Source organism: Hevea brasiliensis, chromosome 7, assembly GCF_030052815.1.
Source record: "Hevea brasiliensis isolate MT/VB/25A 57/8 chromosome 7, ASM3005281v1, whole genome shotgun sequence".
Lineage (NCBI taxonomy): Eukaryota > Viridiplantae > Streptophyta > Magnoliopsida > Malpighiales > Euphorbiaceae > Hevea > Hevea brasiliensis.
The window spans coordinates 12,571,582-12,584,336 of record NC_079499.1 but is presented as its reverse complement, the minus strand read 5'-3'; the positions used below and the strand labels follow the sequence as shown (position 1 = coordinate 12,584,336).

The window sequence follows — 12,755 nt, the reverse complement described above, 5'->3', positions numbered from 1 at the left end:
TAAAAAATATCACCGGTAATTACCTATGACATTTGCCTGTAATTAGTAGGATTTACATTGCCTCTGACAAAGTTAGCAACGCCTAAAAGATAAATTTACCTATAAAATTATTGTCGCTAATTACTTTCGGTTACATTTCTCGTGTCAGTAAAGATTTAGCGACAAGGCATTTATCTGTGGCCATAAAATTTATCAATAATCACAATTACTAACAAAATTAGTGAGATTACCTATGAAATTTATTGTCAATGATCTTAGTTTTTTTTTTAATGTATTTATGTGAGATATTATGCTCTTTTCAATATTAATAACTTGTTATGTTTTAAAATTTCAAATTAATAAAAATGAGAGGAAGATAAAAAAGGAAAAAGGAGAAAAAAAATTCACTAATTGAGGGTATTATTTATATAATTATTATAAAATAATTAAAAATCATAATTAAATTTATATTTATATTTTAATATATAATATCTTATAACATATATAATATAATATATAATTAAAAAAAATACTTATCAAATATATTAAATAATTTATAAAATTTTTTATATTAAAAAATATGACAACATAAAATTTTAAGATATTAATACAATGAAAATAAAAATTTTATAATGATGATACACTAAACTACAAAATACGTTTCAAAATTTATTATTTTTTAATTTTATAAATAATATTTTTCACATTAATTTAACTATACAATCTCATTATACAAGTTAATTTTATTTTAAATTATAAAATATATATATAGGCAAATCAAATTAAGTAAAATAACAAAATTTGAATGAATTGAATTTCAATGAGCAAACTTCCATTATTAATTTATTTTAATTTTTAAACATCTTTTGCCTAATTATATTTTTAAAATTTATCATTATATTTTTTTATTATATAATATTTAAGTTTATAATTAAGTTAATATTATATTTTAAATAACACATAACTTTCATAAAAAAATATGATCCTAACTTTCATAAAAAATATGATCCAATAAAAAAATAATTTTTAAATTAATAAATATTTTATTTATATAATTAATTAAACTAAAATTAAAATTAATATGTATTCGGATAAGAGTAATGGGTATGAATTAATTATATTAGAAAAGTATGTCCCATACTATCATCGAGAATGTATGACACATTAGGTGACACTTTAGGTGACACTTTAGCAAAGAGTAAAAAAAAATAAGCTAGTATGATTTGATTAAATCCTTATTAAAACTAAAAAAATATTATCTTTTACTCTATAAATATAGATTATATCAATATTTAAGGTACATTATTATATTTTTTTCTACTATTTTATAAAAATTTCCCTTTTACTAATATTTATCGACTTAAATATAAGAATGATCTAACTCAAGTCACCAACTTTACTTCTCTTTTTTTATTATAGGCACCATTTTGATCACTCACTGACCCAAGACCCTTAGACAACATCACTAATTAAATTAATATTAAAATTTTAATTTAAATAATTGAGATTTTACATGCTTATATTGCCTTGTGTTGATCTCAAAGGATTAGAAAATGGTTAACTTCCATAATTTGAATATAAAATATAATTTTTGTCTGAAGCTCATATTCTAAATACATACACGTGTAGTTATCAGACACATCCCCTAAATGGACGGACGAACAATATGTGGAGTTGGAACCTGAAATCTAGCGACTTCCATGCGAGTGAGAGACGTTGGTTTTTCTTTTCTACTTAGAAATGGTCCAAGTCTGAATATGTGTGCTTTTTCTCGTCTACGGTTGTTTATCAAAGCAGGAGAATATTGACCTTTGACACTTTCAATCCATACGTAAACATCCCCATCTCAAATTTTTATTAGTTCAAAATAATTTTTAAAATTTTTTTTATTTAATTAAGACATAAATAAATTAAATAATAATTAATGTGATACAACTGGAAAAATAACCATTTTTGTTTATTATCATAAAATAATAAATAAATAAATAAATAGACTTAAACCTGACATAATTTATTTTAAAAGACTAATTAGATTATTTATAATTAGTTAATTTATTTGTATTTTTTTTTTATTTTTGTATAATATGAGATTCAAGAATTATATTTAATTATATATAAAGACAAGTAAATATTAGACCAAATTTTGAATAATTTACATCTAAAATAATTGCACAAAGAAAACCAGAAACTATCCAAGAAAATTCAATAGAGAAATGCAATGTTCTTTCAATGGCATGTAATTCCTTTTCAATTTTCATAATTTTAAAACTGATTCTTTTAATTTTTCTCAAGTTGCTCTGATTAAATTGGTTCCATTTCCATGGAATTAAAAAAAAAAGAATTAAAAAAAAAAGGAAGAAAAAGAAATGCACAATAATTCAATGGAAATCAATTCAATTCCCACTTAGATAATTTATAAGTAGTAATTAAAAAAAAAAAAAAGAAATCTCATCTCCAATTTGCAGAGGAAGAGAAAAAAAAAAAAAAACAGGAAATTAATTAATCCCTGCTCCAAATTCCCCAAAATTTCTCTCCAATGAAGCTCGCAACCTTCCTCACGGCACCCTTCTCCGATTCCACCTGAACATCTTCAATCTTAGCAGATGAATTCTTCTCCTCCGATTCCAACTCGTCCTTCAATGCCTTCTCTTGATCAATATTCTCTTTTGACTCATCGCAAACTCGCTTACTTTTCTCCTTCTTCTTCTTCTTCGAATTCTTCTTCTTCTTCTGGAACAACTCTTCCTCATAAGCTTCAATGATCTCGTGTATCAGTTGACGGTTAGGTGAACTGTCCCAAAGCGCCCAAAAACTCATGTAACAACTAAAACAGTTACATTCAAACATTGGATCATGATTCCCGCCGCTGACTTCATCGCCATGATGATCATCATCAGTGGGAAGAGTAGTTTTCTGGTGACCGGTGAAGCTGGTGGATTTGGAGTTGGAGGTTCCGCAGCTGGAGATAAGGTAAGCTAAGACTTGTTTGTCTTCATCGGAGAGAGCAGCTGCAAGGGTGAGAATTGTTGCCGGAAGCAGCGATAAGTGGTGGGAGACGGACGGCGTAGATGGATGAACTTTGCCTTTCTTATAGAGATTCTTCATGGTTTTTGACTGGGGAATGGTCTTGCAATGCTCTGGTTCTCTGGTTTAAGTTGTGTAAGGGCGTTAGCATTTTCCTTTTTAAATTGGGAATATTTGCTTTTGGCAATTCTCAGCGCCGTTAGTTCACCGCCCAAATAACGCGCCTCCTGGAACGTGTCGTTCACTCTCGTCTCTATCTTTATTTTTTATTTGAAGAATCTCAATTTTAAATTTAAAAACTTAATTAAATTAATATTATTTAATTTTTAAAAATAAATTTTATATAATTATAAATAAAAGCACATACATATTAAGAATATCCAATAATTTCTCGTCCTCTGGTGCTTCTCCGTGCGTACCAAAGATCAAATTCTTGACTTCTTGTGGTTTCTACGGTATTTAGGTTAAAAATATTATTATTTTAAATATTATTAAAAAATTATTTATTTATTTTAAAATTCTTATAATTAAATTTAATCATAAATTAATTTTAAATATTTTAATTAATGCATTTAAAAATTTTCTTAATAACAATAATTCCAAACATATCTTGTATGGTTTAATTTCATCAACAGTTCTCGATTTTAAAGACCTTTAATTTATATTAAAAAATATTTAAATTTAAATTTAATACCGTATAAAGTCTTTTTAATTATATTCTATTAAGTATTTCAGTTAGAAAATAATATAAATATACTTAAATAAATTAAATATAATAAAAATATTTTTCTTTCTATCACTTAAAAAAAAGTCTCTCTAATTATAATTGAAATATTATTAATAGCTCTTTCATTTTATTATTATTATTTTTTAAACATCAAATTCTGAATTATTTTTTATTGTATGTATTTTATTTGGGCATGTCTAAATAATTTTTATCAGAGTATGTAATAAAATTTAATTAGAAATAGTTTGGGTGATATTCAATTAAAGTTTTAATATTTTTATAATATAAATTAAAATTAAATGACGGCAATAAAATCACTCTAAAATCCAAGAACGACGATGAACTCTTAAAATAGAGTTACACGCTTATGTTGTATATACTATAAGCCATCTATATAATCCACTCTGCCTATTCTTCCTGTAATGCTGGGAATTTGCCTCTTCAAAATGACACAGCCTAATGATTTGGCCCAAATCAGAAAGAAGTACTATTTTTAAGGGGCAAAAAATTGGAGAAGTTAGGCTTGCTTTTTCTAACTAATTCACAGTTAATTTGACTTAATGTATTATATTTGGAAGTTATTTATCTTAATTTATAAATTAATTAAATTAATTTATAAATTTTAAAAATATATTAAACTGTTTAATTATAAAAGTTTTTAAATTTATAAATTAAATTTATAAACTAAAAATTTAACTTTTTATTTTTATGTTTATAAACTTTGCACTTATTAACTAGTTTGATCAAATATTTAGCTATATTATTCTCATTTAATTTTTAAAATTTTATTATAAATCTCATTTAATATTTTTTTTATTATTTTAATGATAGATATGCTTATAAGTAATTTTTTATTAAACACATTAATTACTTATTAGTTACTTATAAGTACTTTAATCAAACACGTAGCTGTTTAAAATTTTAAATGTTTATAAATTTAAATTAACTTATATGTGCTTTTAAATTAATTTTTATAAGTTAAATTAAATACTCTTTTAAGATCAATGATTTACATATCATTAAAATTGATATTTAATTTAAAATGATTCATAAAATAAATTATAATTGAAATGAATTCATTATTTCAAAAGCTTGATTACATGTATAAAAAAGTTAAAGCAGATACTAAAATAATAAAATTCAACAAATTCAAAATCACAATAATTTATTGTATCATGTATATTTTTAGTAGACAAAATTTTTATTTACACTTAGTTTGTCATGAATTTAAGACATATCATATATAATGGAACTACATATTTATGACTTAAGATCCTTAATAAATATGTGTATTTAGTAAAAGGTTAAAAAATCAAGAATTAAATGTTACAATTATATTTTTTAATTTCTATAAGGACAGTAATTATTAATCTAATATTCTAAAATTAACATTTAACCTTTGTATTATATAATTGTTAATTAAGTTAAAAATTAAACTAATCCTTTTAAGTAGCCAAACAATATCAATAAAATACCCTTAATTTTAACTGCAAGTAAAAAAAAAAAAAGTTGGTCTCCTAGGGAATAAAAGAGGGGAAGAGAAGAAGCATATGGAGCATCTCTAGGAAAGCTTTTGCTTTTGCAGACCAATGAGAGAGAATCTGCAATATCTAAGAAATTGTTGGCAAGTATAGACAATAAAGGTAGGTAAAGGTTCGATGAGAGCATGTGATCTACGCATATTCAATTATTGATGATGCTAGAGCTTTTGGTCTCCTCAAAAAGAATGCAACAAAAATAGTATTCATTTGTAGATTAATTTGAGGAAATTTAATTATATAGCCTTTCGTGCATGTTTAACTTTATATATTCTAAGTTCTGCCATTTTCATATTTACTGTTTTACTTATTAATTAGGGAAATTTGAATCCTACGCTTAATTTGTTCTACATGTAGTGGGGTGATTAGTTCGATTCAATTTAGCTTTAAAATTTAAATAATTAAATAAATTCAAATTTTTATATATCAAATTAAATCAAATTATATAAAAAGAAAATCAAATTAAACTAAATTGAACAGAATCAATTTGATTTGATTTAGTACGATTTGAAGTGATTTATTAATTTAAACCATTAACTTAATTTTTTTTGCTTATTTTGAATTTATTTTATACCTGATTTTATTTATATATTTTTAATTTAATCTCAAATTGAGACCAAATAACAATTAAATAAAAAGATTAATTATTCAGTTTGGTTTTTTTTTTTAAATTAAATTGAATAGACTAAATTTCTTAAAAATTGAATTGAATCAAATTAAATTAATTAGATAAATTAATTTCAATAAGGATTTTACTAGGTCACTCTTAACATGCATTATTGTTTTATTAATTTTCACCCTTTTTTTAAATTTTTATTGAATGAAGACACAAAAATAAAATCCAAAAATAAAATCTTAAGCATGAGTAATCCTCTTCCCTTTATTTATTTATTTATTCATTAGTTTAGATTATTTTAGAAGGTCATTGGTTTAGATTTTAGAGAGTTATTAGTTAAAAAAATATTATATATAAACAATTTAAGTTTTTGAAAATTTATAAATATGGAAATTTAATTAACATTCAACATGAATTTATTCAATTTGTCTGTTGATTCATAAGAAAAAACAGTTGAATATAAAATGGATTTTTCATTTCCCTACATTTCTTAATAAATGGGGGATAATTAATAGAAAAATGCTATTACGCAAGGGATTTTTAATTTATTAACCGTCCTATATGTTAACAAATTAAATGAGTTACAGGAAGGTAGAAACTGAGAGGACTAACTAATGTATTTATTATGAGCGGTTCTGTAGTGTGGGTTATCTTCAATGTAATTGATATGATGGATAGTATAGTTTGAGCTTGTAATGTATGATTTATTATTTGAAGATAGTGGAAGATGGCATGCCTGTGGATGTAGTCCTATGTTGGTGAATCACATAAATATTAATGTTTTATATGTTTACTTTATTTCTTTACAGTTTATACACTTTCGAGGTGCACAACAAAATATTTTATAAAATTATTAAATTTTTAAAATATAAATTATTAATAAAATTTTTTTTATATAAATTATTAATTAAAATATATAAAATTAAAAAGATTTATTTATTTTTTGAGTAATAATAATAAAGTTTGAAATGATTTTGGCTTATTGAGAATAAATTTTAATCAAATTTAGAACAAATTCAAATTTTAAGAATTTAATCAAATTCAATTATGATGATTTTTTGTAAATACCTTACTCCCTATCATCCTTATCAATTATGCCTTTGTGTGGTCTTCTTTTAAATCCCCTTGAGAGATGCAAATTCATTATTGTTTTTATTATGCCAATAGGGTACTAGACAAATTAGTCAATATGGTTGTGGATTTGGACTAGGGGAGGCATGTTCTGCATAATCCTTTCGCTGCTGTTATGGATCTCTTGAATTTTGACTTGCAAGGGATTGCTTGGCCCAGAATGGCGCGGGTTGATTTGTAAGATTGTTCTATTTTGGGTTCTCCCCTTCCTTTAAAAAAAAATGTTCTCTTTCACTTGAATTATTTACCATTTGGGTGTACATAATATTTTTCCTAAGGATCCTTCAAGACACGTGCTAAAATAATATATTTTTTATAAAATAAATATACTAGCTTATATTCTTATTGATATAAGATATGTTTATAATAGTGTTACATTTTGACTTTTGACACGTGATGTTATTAAAAAATTTGTGAATTACGAGCATATCAATAAATGAGTACTATAAAATTTGTACTGAATTTGTGTTAATTAGTTACAGTGATAATAGTCTCTAAGATACATGAATGCCTCAACTCGGTTTGGAGTAGCCAAAAACAAAGAAAGTCATGAAAATTTAAGGAAACCTTTGTGTATGCTTTTACTAAACCTTTGGATGTTAATGAATATCACAAAACCTTAAGGAAGCCTCGCAAGGGTCTTCGCTGACCTTACGAAGCTAGGAAATACTTGCAACATCTCTGGAAGGATGAAGAGGTCTTCACCAACCTTTGGAAGCTAATGAATTTCTTAGCACCTTCAGGAAGCCACTACAAGGTTCTTTGTTAACCTCTAGAAGCTGAATGATGCTCACAATACCTTGAAAGCATAATTTTCACCAACCTTTATAAGCTGGTGTGTCACACGTTACCCATCTGTAAAATATGACATGATCCCGTAGTATACCTAATAAATTACTAAACTTTGTCTATCGATAATCTATTAAATATACTACAAGAGATTTTTGACAAAATAAATCCATTTTTAAGATTGACATGGTGATAAAAATTTAATTTAAGTGTTTTCAACTCAAGTGCATGTCAAAAAAATTTTTTTTTTTTTTTTTTTATAAATTTTGCAGAAAAATCTGCATGGTGACTGCTGAAACTATATAAAATAGTTCTTCAATACCTATCGAAAAGTAATTTACAAAAATATATCATGTCCAATTTGAACTCAATCAACTCAATTTATATTGTTTCATTTTCAATAAATCTCATCATGAAGAAAATAATTCATTATTCGCAAGTCTCAAAGAGAAATTTAAATGTTTACAACCATTAAAGTAATAATATTAATATTACAAAACTTTTTAGAAAATCAACTCAAGAAAATAATATTACAATAATTTATATTTAATTACAGTTTCAAAATAATATTATACTAATTAAAATCTCAAAATGTTGATTGTAGAGCTTTTTGTACAACTGCTCAACATTTGTACAACATACATACAGCTACAAATTATATCAAAAGAAATTACAAAGGGTATACCTATGATATACTCGCAGTTAAATCAACTACGGTTCTAAATCACTGCTCCAAGTAGTTCACGTTGTGGTCCTCTTCTTTTTCCTATTTATGACAGCATAAAAAGCTATCGCTGAGTATGGATGCTCAGTGGTACACAACTAATAATTTAAAATTCAATGTAAAGCGTAATTTATCAAAACATATCAAATTATATTTTTATGATCCACAAAGTAATCCAATATTTATCAATCAAAACAAGTCATTTATTTATTTTTTTTATCACAATATATTTAAATCATCCTATTTCCATGAAATCATCATAATAAGTTATAATCATTAACAAAACATTTATCAAATAATCGCAGTTAAAAGGTATTGCTAACAATTCACATAGTTGGACCCATGACATAAAATTTCCCATAATTGCCGTGTTGTACACCATGACAAAGCAAAGCAAACTCCCCTCAATAACCGAAGCCAAAGGGGGGCACCAAAGACTAGCTAGTATATATGAGTACTTATCCAAACTCTACCTCAACTAGCAAGCCAGAGAGGGAGGAACTTAACCCCAACAAGTGGAGGAGATATCTCACTAGACAAGCTAATGAGAACACAAAGCACAATGCCATGTCAACTACGGTTTCAAAACGTATTTAAAACAATTTCTACTCACAAAGCACATTTATAAATCAACAAACATATTTAATTGTTGTAAATTCATGCACATGGTTGGCAACACATCAAGTTCACAATTTACAATCCTCAAAACCATGAAATAAATTCTTAAATGCATAGAAGAAACCGTAATTAAATCATACAAAGTCATTCAATGAATTAAAGTTCTTGTGCACAAGAGAAAATATAAATATCAAGTTCATTCAAGACCTATTATAAGTTTAAAACATAAAAATATGCTAGTTGTATACAAACCTCACTTGGATCTCTTTATTTGTCCTAAGTCTTCCCTTTCTTGGAAGTCTCTTTTCCAACTGAAACATATAATTAAAGTGTCTCAATATTCATCCTAGATGCTTCTAATAACTAATCCAATAATTGTACTATGTATACTTAAGTTATTTATGAAGTTTAATAAGGTTTGGATTTTTTGCATTTGATGTTATTGTGGTTACTATTTACATTACTATTCATGTAAATTTTTTACTATTTCATAAATAATAGGTATACAAATTCTAATTTCATTATAGTACCACATTTTGGGTTATAAAATTGTTGGCATTAGTTGCCAATTGCAATTTAAGTCTTTCTAGAAGTATTTCCAAAATTTCAGTTTTTGTCACCTAAGTTTACTATTCCATTGGACCAATCTATAGTGAGAATATGACTAAACTTTCTTTATCAAAGTTGTTCCTTAATGTCTTTACTTTAATTTCTCTTTGAATCACTCTATTTGGAGGTTTGTAGCTCAAGTTATGATATTTTTACTATAACTGGCCGGATTGGTCCATGTCCAGAATTTCTGGGCAAATTGTGGTTCTAGCAGTTTTAATGAGCTAATTTTGGTTAGCAATTTGATTAGGTTATGGTCAGAATTTGAGTTTCTATTCTTCATAAAAGTTATTTTACTATGTCTAAGCTTTCCATGGGTTTAAGAATCAGGTCATTTGGACCTCTCTATACAAAGTTATGGCCATTTGAACATATATTGTTCATTTGATCATTTTTTTCCAGGTCCAGCAGTAGGTCACCCGGATTCAAGCTAATTTTAGGTCAACTTGAGGTCAGTTTTTGGGCAAGATTTCTTCATGAAAAATGTGGCATTATGACTCCAATTCCATCTCCAATTGGCCTCACACCAATTGGAGCAACACAATTCAACTTATAGCCATTTAACCTTGCTAGACTCATTGGTTCAGAATTCAGCAATTCAACATCCCTCACTTATCTCAATTCCATTAATCAATTCTCAATTATAAGCACACTAAATGACCATAATTAAGCATTATAAACACTAATTGGTCAATATATCATAAAAGCCCTAAATTCCATAAACTCTAATCTCTCATCATCCCTAACTCATGCAATTACTACCCAAATCATGTTCACATCCTCATTTAAGCATGATTTCATGTTCAATTCATTTAAAACAATCAAAACCATAAACTTCATGTTAGTAGTATACCCTAGAGCATATCATTTAGTATGTATCTTGTACATCTTTTATTAATAAAAGCATTTCCACTTTTCCATTTACATAATATATTTATGTGTAATAGAAAAGGTCCATTGATATTTTGTTAGAAATTCTATTCTTAAGTTTTTAAGAATATGAGTGACAGTATTTCTAGCACAAAGTATCATAAATTGGTTCACAATCGAGGATACTTCACAATAAGGACATGACTTATCCAGAAAGATTGTAATCATGTTTGTTCCCTAGTTATTTACATGAGATGTAAATAAGATGGAATGGTGAGTCTCATGCCATATAACAAACATGATAGGCACTTATACATGATAAGTAGGTCGAACTAGTAACACTTATGATAAGCACATGGAGTTTACTCTTGTCAATGTATTGTCATAAATCATATCAGTGCATATAATCTTTAGACCTGAGGTAGCACAGTTATCTAGTATATAAGTGGTTTGAGTTTGACACTACTTTCATATTTGTACTATGTATGGGTATATGGGCATATGTTGGCTCCTACTAGTTATATATGGAGGTAGGTATTGATCAAGATGGAATCTATTCCTCTAAGTAAATAGGGATAAAATCCTATGTTCATTTAATTGTTCTTGATGTTTCAAGTTCCTGGCCAGGACAGATAGATTTAATCAGAAAAGAGTTTCTGATGAGAAAATTTTTTTAATCAAGAACTGAAATTAAAAGAGAACATAATATTCATAGCAAATGGAGTTTGACATAAGCCATGACTCCAGCTTGAGTTGGGATTTTGTAACAGAGAGATTCTAGTGCGTGGTAACATATGATTATAGGTTCATTTAAGGTAAACTTTATTACTTATTGAGTGGCCATGGCATGCTATGCTAGGTGTTAACCATGGTCTATGAGGTGCATAAAATGATTTAGAGAAATCATTTATGGTAAGAAAGAGTTGTGATGATATTAAGAGTTGATATCATATCTCATTGCCAATTAGTGATAAGCCTAGTAAGTTACACACATACACAAGTTATCACCTAATTAAATATGATTTAATTAATTAATTAATTAAAGAGTTTAATTGATTAATTAAATAGGTTTGGTTTGCAATTAGATTGCAAAGTCCCTAGCATAACTTGAAACCAAATCTAGATTATTGGATGTATAGTATAAGTTAAATTTATATTTAAAGTGTTTAAATATGAATTTAATTAATGTGAAATTAATTAATAAAGATTACTTAATTGATTTATATTTGATATAAATTGATTAGAAGAAGAGAAATATTTATTTTGGGTTGAGAACTCAAAATTAAGACACATGGGCATTTTAGTCATTTCACAGGGTGACATGTGGCACCATGAGATGGTGACACATGACACTACACATAAGCTTGCCAACTTTTTTTTTAATCATGTAAGATGATTAAAATTAAGATTAAATATATATTTGACACTTGGCACAATGTGATTGGGTCAATTAAACCTAGAACCAATCAGAGGGTGACACGTGGCAAGGGTTTTATGTGTTAACCTACCTATATAAGTGTTGTTATGAAAAGAAAAAATACAACCAGCAGCTATTTTCTTTGGTACCGCCACCCAAGAGGCTCTCCCTTCTCTTCATCTTCTTCTCTCATCTATTGTAAGAGATTAGCAAACAATCTCTTGAATTAAAAATACTAGAAATTGTTTCTAGTGTCCTGTTTACATCTTTAATCTCTTAAAAGGCAAAACTTGATTTTTTAATTAATAGAAAAAGCTTTAGAAGCTGTTCAAGGGCTACCATAGGTGAACTTGGTGTGGAAAAGCTAGAGGGACAACATCTGGTGTCCTGAAGACACATCCAAAAGGCACAAATACACTGCAATGCATCAAGAGGTTAGAGTATTTGTTCTTGATTTAATCTAGGGTTCTAAAATTAATCTGATTAATTTTTAAAATCTTAAATGGCAAATACAGATCCAAAAACATATTAAAAGTGTTTTAATATATTGTTTATCATTGAAATGAAATAGATAAAAATAAATCTTGCATGATGTATGTGACCCTAGGTGAAAATTTTTGAATTCAATGGTATAAACTTGTGTTTTTCATGCTTTCGCTCCTTCACTTCAATGGCTGTCCGAATTTTTTACATTAAAGTTCATACATCATTTT

The 12,755-nt window shown here is 26.6% G+C and overlaps 1 protein-coding gene across 1 annotated transcript; it reads right to left on the bottom strand.

Annotated features, from left to right (window-relative positions):
- Positions 1-2,478: 2,478 nt before the first annotated feature.
- LOC110636219 (uncharacterized) lies at positions 2,479-3,084 on the bottom strand. The gene has a single exon (XM_058149369.1). The coding sequence runs from the start codon at positions 3,082-3,084 to the stop codon at positions 2,479-2,481; it is 606 nt and encodes a 201-aa protein (XP_058005352.1).
- Positions 3,085-12,755: the final 9,671 nt, after the last annotated feature.

What these genes read in the sequence shown, in the direction of transcription:
- LOC110636219 (XM_058149369.1), bottom strand. Translation starts at nt 3,084, where the DNA reads ATGAAGAATCTCTATAAGAAAGGCAAAGTTCATCCATCTACGCCGTCC.